At 38.5% G+C, this 17,628-nt stretch overlaps 1 protein-coding gene across 1 annotated transcript in view; it reads left to right on the top strand.

The window, feature by feature from the left end:
• LOC145992058 (uncharacterized) overlaps window positions 1-17,628 on the top strand; it is a 37,466-nt gene that overhangs the window by 976 nt on the left and 18,862 nt on the right. The window contains exons 2-5 of the mRNA XM_083128218.1: window positions 5,492-5,640; window positions 7,100-7,244; window positions 13,283-13,431; window positions 15,907-16,018. Coding sequence (XP_082984344.1) covers window positions 5,492-5,640; window positions 7,100-7,244; window positions 13,283-13,431; window positions 15,907-16,018 — 555 coding nt within the window. The remainder of the gene's footprint in view (window positions 1-5,491; window positions 5,641-7,099; window positions 7,245-13,282; window positions 13,432-15,906; window positions 16,019-17,628) is intronic.

Below are 17,628 nucleotides of genomic sequence, written 5' to 3'. Positions count from 1 at the left end.
TTGTTCATATGAACAATTGACTTTCGCAATCAGTTACACTGTTGCTTTTGGTACTACTTCCGTATAGTGGGCTAGAGTCTAGTTTACGTCCTTCTTGACCACTCCTTCTTGCGCATTCCTTCTTGCCCGTTTACAAAACCATGCTAGCAGACAGCCGGCATCCGTAGGGTAAGTAAGTTTTTGTTTTTACACTTTCTGTCACTAACCATTCACGGGAACGAGATATGCCTATGAGGTTAGGTTAGGTTCCATTAGCACTCATTTCGGTAAAATTTTCGTATCCCCAAAATGTATTTCTTCAATTTTACAGGAGAAAGTACTTACCGGAATGGCTTTATTTATACTTTAGGAAGGTCTTGGAAGTTTGTTTTCACCTCGTTGAAATTTTTTTGCCGGTAAATCATGTAATTTTCGACATTAATGTCACTCCGATGCACGAAAGCTGTTCCCTTGATGTCCGTCTACTAAAAAGTAAAGTAAAAAGTAAAGTCTTCCCCTGAGCATAGCACCATGCCATGAAGGCGTATAGGGGGTGTGGGGTTAATGCCCCACACTTTCTTGATCCGGTCGTGAGTGGGGGTGATGTGATCAGCATCACGCCCCTGACCGCCTTTACCCCCCAGGGTTTCCCCCAGGTACCCATGTTATTCGATGCTGGGTGGGTGCCGGGGCCGCTTCCACCGTTAGAAAAGTTCCCGTCTACTACGTGAACCAAATATTTGCGAGCGTTTCATGACGTAACAACCGGTCAGTGTTTCCAAATACGCGGTTTTGTAACTGTGTAACAGTTCTAGAACGTAAATAAATGTGAGTTACTGTTCATCATTTCTGATTACGAACTTGCGACAACATGACGTGCACAGGATCAGTGGCGTGCTCAATGTGAGGTTGATGGGGGTTATAACCCCCCCCCCCTTTCACCCAGTATCTCTAAGGCTATTTATGAATGGTTCGTGGGGCTATTTATGGATGGTTCGTGGGGCTATTCATGAATGGTTCATGGGGTTATTTATGAATGGTTCGTGGGGCTATCTGTGAATGGTTCGTGGGGCTATTTATGAATGGTTCGTGGGGTTTTCGAACCCGAAAAAAAATTTCTAATTTTGAAAAACAAATTTAACTATGTTTCCTAACCTAACCTTGCCGTGCATGGTTCGTGGGGCTATTTATGAATAGTTCGTGGGTCTATCCGTGCATGGCTTGTGGAGTTTTCTAACCTGGAAAAAATACAAAATCGGTAACACGAAAGTAGGTATTTTTCTATGAAGAAGGGTGCAACACTGCATAACCACTGATCATGGACTACGCTAGTCAAGATTTCTCCGCCATATTGCGTGTAATGCAAGCAAAAGCGAACAAAATAAAAATACTCGATATTTCGAAAATTGAGATTATTTGCCTGCAAAAAAGAAACGCGAAATAGAAGAATCCTTACGAATGCAGAATATGTAAGTATCAATGTGAAAAATACGAAAATAAGAGAATTAGAGACGTTTGGTGGTTACCGAAATTTTAATCTAATTTCACCCCATAAATATGTGCTTCATATCAAAAATGTCCTCAGTACGTTCAATCATGCATATCCAGACAACATCGGTTTTTCTCGATTTTCTCCTCCAGGAAACTTTTCCTCACCTTGGGATTTAGTTTGTTGAATTCCTTATACAATAACCTTTCCAACGATATAGGACACGTATTCCTTAGGAAAAGGACGTAAACTAGACTCTTAACGTATAGTGGAAACACCTAGAAATAATTTCTTTCACACTTTTTTACATTGCTAACATACAATTCTACATTGCAGAACATTTCTTTAGCTGTAATAATGAATTTCTAACGAAAATAATGTATGTTTTTTAAATTTATGAGTACTCACTGTTTTTCCTTTTTGTGGTTATGTAACACACAATGTGGTGATAGTGTACTGGTTCATCGTGCGTTGTGGCAGTGTTTTGTCGATTTGGAGTGTGTGTGCAGTGTTTCCAACCTCCGTCACTGAAAAATACCTAATTTCGTGGCCGGATTAGAAATTATGCTGATACCTCATTAGCCTCACGAACCATTGGGGGCTAACGTCAATGGTTAAGGTTAGGCAAGCATAGTTTGAATTTTGGTAAAAATTTAGGAGCGATTTTACAATACAGGGAATTTCTCCATTTTGTTTGAAATTCGGCATACTCACTAATTTTGACCCCCTAATCACGAATCTGCAGTCAAAATTTGGCGCTCACACGTGGAAATAGCAAAATAATCGAAATTAAGTTCTTATTTCCACACCCTCGATTTCCGAATTTCCCGCCGGTTCCGGGCTCCGCCCCTGGGGTAATCGACCTACCGCCCCCAACCGCTATCGTGGCCCCGCCTCCGCTCCGCTTCGCTCCGCTCCGGCTTCCCGCCTATATCTATAGACTCCCTGTTAAGGGCATGTTAGAAAGTGGCCGGATTCACCTGCCCCCAAATAAGCGCCAAATTTATACGTGAGCGCCAAATTTTAAGTGCAGATTCGTGATTAGGAGACCCAAATTAGTAAGTAACCGAAAATTCAAACAAATTGGAGAAATTCCCTGTATTGTTAAATTATACCAAAATTTACTATTCCCCGAACACCTAACTTCTTAATTTTTAACATTCATACTTACCTATCTGCTTCGTGGAACATTGTTTAAGGTGTATTCACATTTTTTTGATGAAAGTAATTACAATTTTTCACATTACGAGTTCTTGTTTCTTGTATTTTTCGCTTGCGGAAAACACAATATGACGCGTACACCTTCGTGCCTCGTCGTGCTTGTGTTTTTTCGATTTTCATTTGCTATGCAGTGTTTCAACCTTCGTAACCGAAAAAAATACTAAGTTGAATTATTATAATTTTTTCTTAACTTTTTCGCATTGTTTTACGAACAACATATTTTTACTATGCTTGTCTAACTTAACCTTGCCGGAAATGGGTCCTGGGGCTATTCGTGAATGGTTTGTGGGGCAACAGTATTTCACCATGCATCCACGACACGTCATGTTTGAATTTTTGGTTGGAAACACAGAAGGTTGCAACACTACATCCCAATGAACATCAATAAAACACAAGCACGATGCGTGATGATCTACCAAGATATCTCCATTTTCGGTTCCTTCCTTTACTGGTCTATATTATCCCCAAGAAGATATCTGTGCAGGATACTAAATGAGTAGAAACAGCCAGGAGAGATTTATTTATTGAAAATTTATCAGTAGACCAAAAAGTGCCCAACAATTCAAAATGAAATACAAAGGTACAACGGCTTTCACGTGGGAATAGTGTAAACACCTACTTTCACCAGGTGCTGACAACAGTAGGGTGCTAATTGGCTCAATTTCCTTTTGTTTAATTGCGATTTCATTATGCTTCGCACATATTTTTTGCACGGTTCGATTTCTAGTTATGTCTGTTAACACATCCTTTTAGAGTTTTAATGATTACATTACTGCACGTATACGCCTATATAATACTTTTCTTGCAACCAGCCATTCATTTACTACACTCTGTCCCAGCTATCTCTGGAAGAAGTGAACGAAAACAAGTCTCTGCGCAAGTCCTGACACAAGACTGCTCCACCAATGAACATGTGAGAGGTTATGGGATTGCATGTAGGGGTGAAGCGACTGCAGTTACTAGCCTTCACAGCAGCTTGTACTTCTTTGTTCTGCCCAATAAATTCCCCCCTCCCCCCTTCTCTGCAGCTATGTGTGACCTTGCTCCATGGAAAACCAGGACAGTATAGGTCACATGTGTGGAGGTGTGATGAGATTTTCTGAATCAGCTTGTTTACTGTGTGCTGGCCCTTGTGGCAGAGTGGTTAGCACATCGTGCTACGATACCAGGGGTCCCGGTTTCAAATCCTGGTCTGGGCATGGATGTTTGTGAGTGTCCATTCATTAATTTCATCATATCACTCATCCCCATCTTTTCTGCAAAGGAACTCACAGTCAAACAGCCAATTACGCCCACTGCTTGGTCAAGAACTGACTGGTAAAATTCCCTCTCCCAAAGCAGCCATTAGGAAAACAGGATTTTGTCAAAATAACCTATCTGCCCCGTGATTGCACACGGTTACTATGGTAACTCCTCTATAGTATTCAAATAATGTCTCTAAATACTTGAGTGATTAGGTTAGGAAGGTCAGATTTAGGAACACTTAGCATTACAATCATTTCCTTAAATGCTTTCAACATCCAATAGTGCCTCATAAAACTACACATTATGTCACTATATCACATCTTCATGTATCTCCCTCTTCCCCTCATCACAACTTACCAAGAGGGAATGAAATATCAGAGAGTCTGAGCATCAACAAGGACATAGTGTTCATATGAGTACATGGGGCATTCCAGCATTACGTATGTAACATTCATACATGAAATGTAATATTCTAGACATATGATAGGAATAAAATATCCATTATGATCGGATTCGATGGGAAAAAAACAAATTAAAAAAAAAAAAAAACTAGTATGATGAGCCTGGAAGTTCAGGCATTTACTTTTGGTAAAATAGGCACACAAAAAGGCATTTATAATGTGGAAAATAGACACACTAAACCGAAAAAAGTATCAAATTCCAAGTCACAGAAATCTATAATTCCATTCAAAAGTTAAAATCTACATGGAAATTACATTTTTACTTTCCTTTGTTGTCTTGATTGCACATAACCATTTGTATTTTCATAACAGAAAACAATTATTTCTCTACTTTGACAAGTAATTGTACCAATCATGAAACAGGCTATTGTAACGAGATTCATATAAGCAAGAAAAGGATATTTCACCTTTAAGAATGCCATGAATTGTTTTCAATTTCCAATTCCACGTTTGCAGTCATTACATGTTTGTACGTTTTCTGCACCAGCTAACTCCTTCTGTCTCTGACACTTCCATCAGCTGATGCACTGATTCCTCAAAAACCTTCATGGATACCAGGATGGATGTTATGCTTGTTCTTTCTGCTTTAAACTTTTTTTTTCTCACTTGTGCACATTTTGTTGAGTAACGATTCTTGCACATCTGGCCTGAGCCAACATCCAATGGTAAATGTCTGTGGGTTTTTTCTCTCTGCCCAAAGAAATCATACCAGAACACATTGTTCTTTTATGGCGGAATCCTGCAATGTAGTGTCATGTTTCTGTTCTCATGGCTACTACTTGTCTCATTACCCATCAATCATTTGCGCACATGTAGCACATTCATCCGTGTGTCCACCTTCTGGTTATGTGCAAATTAAAAACTGCCTTTACTCTCAGATTTGCCCTCGTATATTACACAAAATATTAAGGTAATTTGATTAAGAAGAAAATATACTAATCAAGGGTTTCACTTGATTCTTCTCCTAGTAATATTCCTAACAGGCAACATACGTAGTCTTTTCAACAGCAAGAAATGCATATGGACAGGATAAATTAAAGAAGCATGGCATGTTAATTGCTAATCATTAATTGTAACTGTGTTCTTTGTCTTCCAGGTGAAAGAGGCTGTGTGTGCTCTCCTGCAAGTTCATAAGAAGGAAATTGATGAGAAGTCTGAGATATTTGATGATGATGAAGAACAGCCTGTGTCCATGCAGGTTGTGTGCATCAAAATCCCAGTGGGAAGACAGACTATTTTACGAACGTAAGTAGTATTATTATTTTTTTTAATAGTGGTTTTGCAATCAAACCAGTTTAACTCACTAAAAATCCAATAAAATGATAAGTGTTTTGGGTTTGTGCACATCCCTGTATAGTTGTTTGCATATATCTGTGCAGCCACACTGAATTAGATTCAGCCAGATGAATAGAAAGGTTAATTTTTCTTCAAGTAAGTTGAGAGTACCAAAAATATGCAGAGGGTGCTTAAAAAATGGGGGCAGTTTATCTACTGTACACCCTCGAGAACTACATCAAATTTTCTTTTAATCGACAGATTTCAATGTTTTATGTAATGTAAAAGTGGTTTCACCTTTTAAGAAAGCACAAATAACGTAGATATTTGATCCCAAAGAATGGCCCACATAAGTTAAAACCTGCAATTTCAGGGTATTTTTGATGCTTTTTGTTAGTAAAAACTGTTTGTATGCACACTAAAATAGCGAAAGAACATGTCGAAAATAACTATATGTACCAAACCTAATAATCCTAACCTAACTACGTAAAATTATAGCTGCTGTTGTGGAAAGTCATTTTGGGTGCTATATTCACTTGCACGAAGCCTTCGGGCTGTTCTGCTATGCTGTAAAGTAACATGCTAAGGTAACAGACATACTTTACTTCACAAGAACACATTTCGAAGAGCTAAAATCAACTGAAAACATTCATGAACAACAAAATCTTCATAAACCATGCAAGGTATTTCACATTCTCCAGGGGGTACAGAGGGTCAAGGCTACCAAAATATATTCACACATTAAGATCCATGTATTACTTTTCGAAGTTAAATTGAATTATAGTAGTAGTGTGTAGCATGATGTTTGCTCAAAAGTTGGCATTTATGAAATGAATGCTAGCTTCACCATCTGACAGGCAGGACAGTTGAACAAAATGTCAGAAGCACGGTCATCATTCGAGGAGAGCAAGACCATTTTGAAGTGTTATTTGCAATTCGAGTGAGTGAGTATGCAACAGAACCTCCTCAACACACTAAGCAATATGCATGCATTCGTGATATGTTTGTGACGCATGGTACTACTGTGTGATTTGCTCAAGGGAATTCGCACAGCAATATGTCCTGCTTCTGCTATGGTGTTGGAACAGTTTACATGCTCGCCACAGAAGTCTACCATGCAAAGTGCACCTGAGATAGAAGTTAGCACAACAATCATATGATACATTCTTAAAGCAAAATGGAAAGTTTTCATCCCAAGATTATTACATCCACTGAATGAAGAAGAGTCCACACGAGATGTTGAGGCCCGGTAAATTGATTTCTTTTTCCACATGAGCTTGTGGATTTAGTGGATTACGTCAATTCAAACCAGCTTCATCAGACCAATCCATTTCCCAGACAAACTCCTCATCCTCTTTTTTTTTTTTTATACCAATGCATAGCTCTTGGATTAATTTTTGATCCTTTAATTTCTTTCCATACATTCCAGAAAAATTCCTCATAGATTGGTGTCTGATACCAGTGATGTATGCCTTTTTGTGAAGGATCTGCCAAGGAGAAGGAGAAAAGTTGGACCAACTATCCAGTATTACGAAAATCTTTTGTGCAGAAGAGGAGTTACTGCAGTTACCCGGGTAAATATATTTCTGTAAAATGTGGTTTGATTCTGCAGACATATGGTTAGAGCAGTGGCGTGGCGTGGATTTTTAAAAGTGTTACCGGTTATCAGTAGGACATTTAAGGGAGACTTGGGCGCCTCCCCACCTCATGCCCCCCCCCCATGTCTTCCAAGTAGTTCATATAATATTAATCTGGTACGTATGAAATTCAATACTAGATTTTGATAAAGTTATTAATCAGGAAAAAAAATGTTGACATAAGGACTAAAGTGAAATCGCAAACATTGGTTGTTGACACAATAATACGTAATTTGATAGTTACAGAAACATTGAAGGCTACTTATAGAGCAGATCAATCCGACTTTGAAAATAGTTATATGATGCTGGGATCCCAGGTTCGAAACCTAGCTTGGGCATGGGCGTTTGTGATGTCTATTCATCAATTTAATCATATCATCACTCATCCCCATCTTCGCAAATTAGCCAAAAGCGGCACAAGCGAAGCAAAATCAATCAAATCAAATCAAAAAACTTCTATGATGCTGTCATAAAGAGAAGTTTTTCATTTGAATTTGAATTTTTGGGTGCGTCATGGTCATGGTCCATGTTATCCACATCTGAATTCGACACGTTTTTTTTTTAAACCCGAAAATAGACTACATGGCCAACAAAAGAGTTTCGACAACTGCACACATCCACATAACCACGGATAGTCGTTATACCACGAAACATTGAAATGTCGGTCATATCCAGCAGACGACTTGGTTTTTAAATCGTTCAAAATAGGCTTTGGCCTCCCTTTCGCCACAATTTCGATTTTTTCTGCAAAATAACGAACCAAAAGATTGCTTCAAAATATCTTCTATCGCATGATTACACACACTGTCCAGATAGGATGAACCCGCCGCCTCGGAACTCGGAGCAAGCTTCATTAATTAATTGACAATGCCCGAAAACAACATAAAGACGAAAGACACCAGTCACAAAACTCCCACTGCACAGTCCCTCCCACAAACCGTTGTTTACTTTTGTAACATGTGAAGCACCCTCCTTGCCCCTCCCCTCTCAGCATCGGCCCTTCCCCAATATTTCCTTCGGAACCTGCAAGAAGTCCAGTTCTACTAATGTTGCCATCTTAGTTCTTTTGAAACCAGATTTGCCCAAATCACGAAACTTTTCGTTTCAAATAAGATGTATGTAGAGTAGATGTAGTCTTCATCTGTTTCCTAACTACTCCCACTCCCATGTTTCGCTAAATCCACTGAAATCTCATTTCTGACACCACTACTATTTCGTATATTTTACGTCCTTTGCTACCTTTAAGGCTTTCGCTTTATAGGATAATCGTGACGATGAGGATGAATGGTGAATTATTGAAATAAAATTATTATTTCTTTGTGTATGTAATTATTATTTTTTATAATTACGTAAGTAAAATAATAACAACGACCACTGAAATAACCATTTCTTGCTGAGGATTCGAACCTGCGACACCTGACACTTCAGAGCGTGCTAAGATAACAATCGGGAAATTATGCTTGTAAGTATTGTTTTCACACAAAAACAGTTCTACCACCTCAGAAACATTGCTTCAATCCGAAATTATTGCATTCCTGCGACAACGTATGTCAATCTCAATCAGTATTATCAACAATTATCACAAATTCCTGTAACCGAAATAATATTATATGTGTGAAATATAGAATTTTAGGTTGATATTTTTAAAAGGACAGCTCACCCCTTGACCATCCCCATCCCTCTACTCTCCTTCTCGCCCATGATGTCGAAGAAGGACAAAGAGGACTTTCATAATGGCTGATATTTAGTGTAAATACAAAATATCACTTGGTAGTTTGCTTTTGCGTGTGATTTGATTTTTTTAAATTTTGATTTGGCGATTTAAGTCCACTTCATGAACAGTAATGCTAATCGGGACAGTTTAAAGTTGGATCCGAACCACTTGTGCCTCCACCGGGTATCGAACCCGGAATCCCTTGATTATAAGGCGGCGACGCTACCACTGCGCCATCGTTCCCCAGTGTGACTGGACACCTTCAGAATGAGATAGACCCGATTAGGCGACTTAGCTCTTTTCTGTCAATTGGATATGGCAACACTGGTATGTTTCCGGTAAGTATCACCGGCAACTGCGGCGGCTAAACAGTCATGCCATTAACCCGCCTCCTCCTCCTGCCGAAACAGTCTTTTCTGCGACGGAAAGTCTTCCTTGGGTGGGCTCAGGGCCCTTTCCTCAAGTTGCCTGTGGAGAGTACCGGATCAGTCCTCCTCTTCGCTTTTGCCGGTGACAGAAAAAATGTCAGTCTGCAATGTTTACTTTACGACAATATTACCAGTTTATGTACGTAATAATATTTTAAGACTGGTTCTTCAATTCTTTATATTTTGGTGTTACCTGCGGTAACAGCGGTTACATGCACGCCACGCCTCTGGGTTAGAGGCATGCATATTTCGTTTTTGACGAAAACACAAAATGTTTAAGACCCATTATTTTGAAATTCGAACAAAGTAAGACAGTTGTATTTTTTAATTGGCTTCATTTTTTATATGTTGAAGTACGTAGGTCATGAGTAATGAATTTTGTACAATTTTGAGATGTTGAAAAACTTTTCCCTCCCCTGTAGAATATGTCAAAAGTTCAAGGTCAGACTGCCCATTTTTCATGAAAAGTGAAACATGGGTAAGTTCGGAGTGCTGTATGTTTGGAAATCAACAACATCCCAAACTTTTGTTTTGATATACTGTTAATAAAGGGTGATCCATAAAGAACGCCGGATTTGAAGTTGCTATAAATGAAATTAATTTTTGGAAAAAAAGCACAAAACACATACCATTCTCTTCAGGAGATATTAAGGTTTAAACATGGAAAACAATATCAGGCATATGACCCCTCTACTAGCCCTACATACAATCACTTGGTCCATGAAATTCACCATGAGCCGATCACACATTTCCCCATCAAGTGTGTTGAGGACACGTCGAATTTCTTGCTTAAGTTCAAACAAATTTCGGGGTTTGTTCTGGTAAAATTGTGACTTGGTGTACCCCCACAAGAAAAAGTCACATGGTGTCAAGTCACAAGATCGAGGTGGGAAGGTTTGGTCTCCTCGCAACGAGATTATTCTGTCAGGGAACTTTCACGCAGCAGATTGAATGTTTCTTGTGAAGTGTGGCAAGTTGCACCGTCTTGTTGGAACCATACATTTTCGATGTTCATTTGATCCAAATGAAGCCAAAGAAAATCAGTTACCATTGCACGGTAACGAATTCCATTCACTGTCAGAGCATTTCCTTCTTCGTCTTCAAGAAAGTAAGGACCTACCAAACCCCCACTCCAAATGCCACACCAAACCGTAACTCTCTGAGGATGCATTTTCTTTTCCTGAATCACTCTTGGGTTCTCAGATCCCCATATTCGGCAATCCTGCTTGTTTACGAACCCGTTTAAATGGAAATGAGCTTGATCGCTGAGAATGATGCGCTTTGCGAAACCTTCGTTCTCTCGTTCCCTTTCAAGGATCCAGTCAACAAATTGCCGTCGTTTTCCATGATCCGCTGGTTTCAGTTCCTGCGTTAACTGCTCTTTGTACGTGTGCAAGTGCAGTTCTTGAGCACGACGGCGATACGATTATGCAGGACTCACAGCAACAGAATCACGCACAACAGCAACGTTTGCTTCACTCCGGCGACTTCGAGGGCATCCAGGGCTTTTGATGTCTTCTGTTGATCCAGTTTCTTCAAATTTCGATCAACCTACGAACAGTTGATTCGTTCGGTGCATGAAGATGACCAAGTATCATACGGAGTTTCCGAACAGTCACCGCGAAACTTTCACCATTCTTGCAGTGCGTTTTGTCAATCAAAACTCGCTGTTTCTTACTGTACCTTTCCATGGCGATGGCAACACACACAAACAGTAGAACAAGTGAAACGCTTCTCAACACAAAACCTTAATGATAACTAATAACAACAATCGCACCAGCAATGCTGCCAACCAAACAAAAAAAAATATGGCGTCCTTTTCAAATCCGGCGTTCTTTATGGATCACCCTTTATAAGACTGGTTGCTTATATATATTCAATTGTTTTGATGGGGCATTGTTGCTTTCCATTGTTATACAGCAACAAAGAGGGTCCAAAATGCAGTTTTTTCCTGTTTTCAGCCCCTAATATCTTGGTTAACCAACAGTACCCCAAAGATTTGTTAACTGGGCATTGAAGCTCACTATTAGGACAAGCTACCTGATATAGTACATTGCTTAAATATCGATGCTGTTATCAGATATAACCCTTTGAATACTCAAAATTTTGGAAATCCGCATCTTTAGAATTAGGCCTATCTCAAAACAGCATCAAGGTAAAAATACACTAAGTATGCCAACTTGTAGGTTAATATATGTACTAACACCAGGAAATAAAAAAACTTCGGGGCCTCCTCCCATTTTCGAGAAAATAATTTTTAAAATATTAGGAAATGTCAATGTAAGTTATCACACTTCCTCCCCTATCAGAAATTGGAACAGATCTTTCTCCTACTTTTCATTGTTCCAAATGGAATAACCCATGTCTTGACAAGTTGTGGGACAGTTTTTGTTTTTCTTTCTTTGATGGATAGCATAGTGGTAACATCGCATCCTTGTAATCAAGGGGTCCCGGGTTTGATGCAAGGTTGAGGTACAAGTTGTTCGGATCCCACTTTAAACTGCAAGTCTCCAGTCCCGATTAGCTTCGTTAGAATAAAGTGGACTTAAAAAGAAAGCTATATACACACAGTTTTGTACCAAGGACTTTCGAAAGAGGGGGAGGAGCTATACATTTTTTAGTAGGCAGCCATCTATTTGTCATGTTTTCCTGTCTTTGACATTCTTTTTACTGGGCCAAAGGGGGGTTATTATCACCACCACCCTACCCCCCCTTTATGCACGCCACGGTCTATATTGCAATAAGAGTATGTTTGTAGACGATTCTGTATTATTGTACCAAGTAAAACATAACTTTCTTGTTACACATAACTTAAGATTCCCAGAATAAAATAATTTCAATTCAGGTAGGCCTAAGAGTGGACCTTCGTGATGGAGTGGTTACCACAGCTATCCACGATGCCAGGGGTCCCAGGTTCGAAATCCGGTTTGGGGATGATTGATTGTTCTCTGTGAGTGTCACTTCATCGATTTCATATCATCACTCACCCTCTTTGCCATGATTAGTAAAAATTAACAGAAAGGGGACTTAAAATAACCCAATATGAGGCAATCAATCTCAAATAGGCTTAGGAAAAGTAGGCTTAGGATATTTCCATCATCTTTAATATTGTTACTGCAAATAACCAACGTCCATTTTTATCATCATGGCAATTCTTTTAAAGAAATTTTAAAACATCAGACACAAATTTATATTTTCGGGTGCTTGACCTTTCAAGCATAATGGGGTATTCCAGATTTGCTTGTATCTTTGAATTGTGGTGCGGACAATGCTTCAAAAAGTGATCAGTTCTCCCATGACTTATAAGTTGTAAGGTAGGCAAATTATTTTATATCTTTCATTGCCCATTTTTAAATAATTTTAAAGCTCTGACTTTCCAAATGCATGGAAATGTTTTAAAGATACACCGAATTAAAATTCTTAGCCAATCAAAAATAAAACTCACTTTTAAAAACTTCCAATGCTTGTATTGTGTTAAAATTTGAATATGCCACCACACCTTTGTATGTTCATAAATTATCTCTGTTTTTCAAGAAATTGTGTTAAATTGTCACCACATGGTTCAGGGACAGAGGCAATATCAACTGTCTTCAAGAGGTAGCATTTCTTTAACCTTGTTGTTATTACAAATCTGCACCAGCCAACGCTCCATGGTATACTAATTGCCTGACTCCACACGTACGCACATGCATTCTTGCAGGGTTGCCAACTCAAATTGGTAGATACAATATGCAGGAATTGTACATTTTACGTGTGTACAATTCTGAGTTTAATTGTGTAACTCAGATTACTCGTTATTAGGTTTTCATGAAGAATATGCTGTTTCTTTGCAGATAATTCCTATGAGACAGTTGGAAACTGAATATTCTCATCCCGAAGCTAAAAGGAACCTGTATAATCAATTTGATGTGTTTCTTGCTGATAAGTTTATTGCTTCAAGATTATATGGAGTTTTAGGAAAAGAATTTCGGACTAGAAGAAAGTAAGTGCAGCAATGATGAACATTTTTATATTCTTTTAGATTTTATACTGTGATACTTTTCATTATTTTCTGTTGGAATTACTAGAAAGTTTAAAGTTTCTATAAACAGTTTCAAGTGTTAGAAATATAAATGTATGTCATTTATACTTGAGGGATTAATTGGTTCTCTATTGGCATCGGCTGATGCAGGCATATCGATGGATCAGTAAAATTATCAATAATTTTACTGATCTGATATATTTATAAATATCTTATAATTTTGTGCAATATTATGCCATTTTGTTACAATTTCTATGAATGTAACTACATAATGCTTTAATTTCTAAAAAAATAAAGGTGCAAATATCCAGCTTCTTTTGCACTGCAGTCATCTTGTAACATACATTTATTAAGGCAGTAAAGTATTCAGTTTCTTGAAGGGCCAATTGGAATTTTGTGTATGATTGGTAGAATATCAGTTATTGGTATTGGTAAATTTTGTATTGATACTTTATCCTTTTGTCTCTAATTTGTAGCATATTCTTTGTGAATTTTTCTTGCTGAAACTTCTTTTTTGCAATATTTCTTTGATTGAACTCATTCAGGAAAGAGTTGGAATATTTTCCTAGGAATAAGTGTGTTAAGTTTTAACCATAAGAAACCACTTTCACAAGACTATTGAATATGCAATAACTACATGTGCAGTGAAACTCCGATTTTACATTTTTCAGGAGCTCTTAAATAAAATATTTAAAATGCGGGGAATGTAAAAAGTGGGAGGGGTGAAACACAAGTGTAGTAAGAAACAGCTGCAGAATCAACTTTCACCAAAAATAAATTAACTACTGGAAGAAGTATGATTATGAGTTCCTAAGGGAGAAAAAAGAAAGCTAGATATACTGTAAAAATCTGTGGCAGTTTAACATGACCCACTTTCGTGGATGATTGCTTCTAATTGCCGCCTATTGGGTTCAATTTATGCATCTGATCACTGATCATGTGGGATCTCCATTTACTGTGGAAAGTGATAATTACTTCTGTATTTGCTCAGAAGAGCGTTACCAACTTAGAGATGTTACCTAGCAAAACCTCTCATCCCCCAGTGTCTACAAGACTTCATACCGATGCAACAACCACTACATCTACAGGATCATACATACTGTACAAGAATGGATTGGAGAACAATTAAATGCAGCATAAAGAAGATTCACCAAGATCAGGGGTGTCTCTACACAAACCATTCTATCTCTTCTACATCCATACTTCTTCACCAAACTGGCTCCCTCACTGAGAACATCATCAAGGAAACACACCTTCATCCAGCAGAAATCGATGCTAAACTCTTGACGGTGGACAAGCACACCTGACATGGCATACTGTAGTTAAAAAAAAACTTGGGTAACTAGAACCAAAGCAGACTTTCCGTACAACCCTATATCACTTGCCCAAGGAATGCAAACCATTTCGTGCTAAGCAGCACAATGCGGCAGACACCTCAACCTCCAATTCACCACCATCCAATGCAGATGATGGAACCTGGAACTACTGCCAGCAGATGGCTCAATCCCAGATATTGTAACCTTTTTTAAGGAAGGCAGTGGCTCTTGGAAATTAATTTTCAAAAAAAATTGCAATGTGGAAATAAGATATGAAATATGCTGAAACTTCTTTTTCATGACAGGTCACAAAAGGATTCTTTCTACTAACTTGCTTTATAAAAACAGTAGAATTTGTCAAGTTTAACTGCTATTTAGGGCCTCCCCGATGCCGCAGTGGTAGCAGCATCGCCATGTAATCAAGGGGTCCCAGATTCAATACCCGGTGGAGGCACATAGTGGTTCAGACTCCACTTTAAACTGTAGGTCCAGTCCCAATTAGCCTTACTGTGCATAAAGTGGACTTAAAACACCAAATCGATCAATTAACTGCCCTTTATACATTGCTTTGACTCATCTCAAATCATTTGCCAATACCAACAGACAAATAACAGGTTAGATAGATCCTTGCAGTTAGCTTAGTCATCATAAGGTTTTCTCAAGATATATACTTTTTATTAAAATAATGAACCCTTGTGTATGTATTTTATTTATTACCTTCAAAATTTGGTAAATATATTCTTTTATGTCAGATTTTACTTGGAATCCCCTAGTGTAGCTGCCCAAGAAAATACAATGTGAGGAGTGTGTCTAACCTTGAGCCACCCCCCTTGGCGGAGTGCTTAATTCATTGTGCTACAATGCCAGGGGTCCCATATTCGAATTCGGTCTGGGCTAGGATGTTTGTCACTGTCCATTCATCAATGTCGTCATTCATCCCCATCTTCGCAAATTAGCCAAAAGTGGCACAAAAACTGAAGTAAAATAGAGCAAATCAATCAATCACTCAATCTTTAATCTTGAAAACGGCTGCATATTTGTAAATTGCTGTGATGCTTAAAAGACACATTTTTGCATGAAAGTATTGGATCACACACATAGACAATTGCATTTTTTCCAGGGTTCCTTTTATTCTTGATCTGGCAAAACAGAATTTGAAGCGAGAAGTGCGAAAAGCTTTGTCCAAAACTTTCCTCCGCCTGAAAAGTAAGGGGGACTCTTCCTATGTTCAGGTAAGTTGTTGGTTTTTTAATTGGTTATTTGTACTTTACATTACATGTTGCACATAGTTCACGGTTCCCACAAACCTGGAGAAACTTGAAATCTCAGGGAATTAAAAAATATATATATTTAGGGAAAAATTATCTAATTATTCAATGTTCTAAATGCTAAAAATTAGGAATGGGACAGATTAATCGGTGCTCTATTGCAGCCATGTCAAACTCGCGGCCGGTTTGCATGTGGCCCCCACCATCCCCCACTTTCACTTCAGGCTTGAAATTCTATCTATGCATTTTAGGCCAGTCAATAAGGGGCTCCAATAATGAGGAAAATTGGGGAAAGCTGGAACAAATTTTATTATTTTTCTAAAAGGCTTCTTAACATATTAATTTTGCACCCCTGTACCACCCCGGATTTGGCCGCCATCTTTGAAAAATGGCGCCCAAAATCATTTTTTTGCAAATATCTCGCTTGGAAAGCACTTTGCAACAAAAGAGGTTATGATGAAACTAATCTACATAAAATTCTCTACAAACAAGGTTTTTTTTTGTTCTAAGAAGCACCGTTAGGGTGCTAGAGGAGCGAGTAATTTCACAAAATCACCCCTTGTTGACTGGCCTATTTGGAGTTAACCCGTTTTCCCTTTTTTCATGAAACAAGACCAGATTCATCCAAACTTCACCACATTGACCAATTTTCTCTGCTCAGGTATACATTCCATCAAAGTGCAGGTGGTGTGTGAACTAAGCAAGCTGATTGACAGGTTACTCCTGAAGTACAAAAATATCTTGCCAGCTGGGGGAGGGCAGCATGCATACTTTCTGTCGCCTATGAGTCTGTTTCTTCATTTTGAAGGGTTTACCTTGAAGAAAAGTCAGTTTCCGGAAAAGTTTCAGAGAACCATATTGCTGCCCAAGCCTTGTGGGAGTAAGAAAAGGACTATACAAGAGGAATTTAGAATTTTTGAAGTGAAATGCGTACTTTTGTTGTGAAAAGCGTAGAAATCTTGTACCCTGATAAAGTTCATTCATTCAGAAGTATTTCTTTATCACAAAATAAATTTGCCAACCCCTGTGGTGGAGTGGTTAGCACAGCCTGTTACGAGACCAGAGGTTGCATGTTAGAATCCTGGTCTGAGCATGGGTGTTCTTTGTATGTGTCCCTTCATCAGTTTCATCATATCATCATTCATCCTCATCGTCACCAGTAGCCAAAGCGACGCTAATAAACAACTTTATTCATGAATGCGATTCTCATCTTGATATGACAGTAAAACTACTTGAGTGATTCCTCTCCGTGGCACAAGAGCTGATATTTTGAAGGAATTGGAGGCCATTTTGCAAAGTAACAGTCTTCCTTTATCTTATAACTTTTTTTATAAAGTTTTAATTTGTCCTTCCCAACTTCTCAGGGATATTTGTCCATAGTAAAAATACTACGTGATGAATTTGGAAACAGGTTTCAGAGGGTGCGAAGGACAACATTCTTGTTCACTGCTCTGCTCCCTTTTCTTTTGATGATGCTTGTACAAGTCCTGACCTTCGAATAGAACTTATTGAATTACAGTGCAACTCGTATTGAAAGATAAATATCGCGAGATGGGCTTTCCTTGATTTTTCCC

The sequence above is a fragment of the Lepisma saccharinum genome, chromosome 9, assembly GCF_977018435.1.
Source record: "Lepisma saccharinum chromosome 9, izLepSacc3.1, whole genome shotgun sequence".
In the NCBI taxonomy this organism is placed as follows: Eukaryota; Metazoa; Arthropoda; class Insecta; order Zygentoma; family Lepismatidae; genus Lepisma; species Lepisma saccharinum.
Note: the sequence above shows the minus strand (reverse complement) of the source record. Positions and strands in the feature narration are given on the sequence as shown.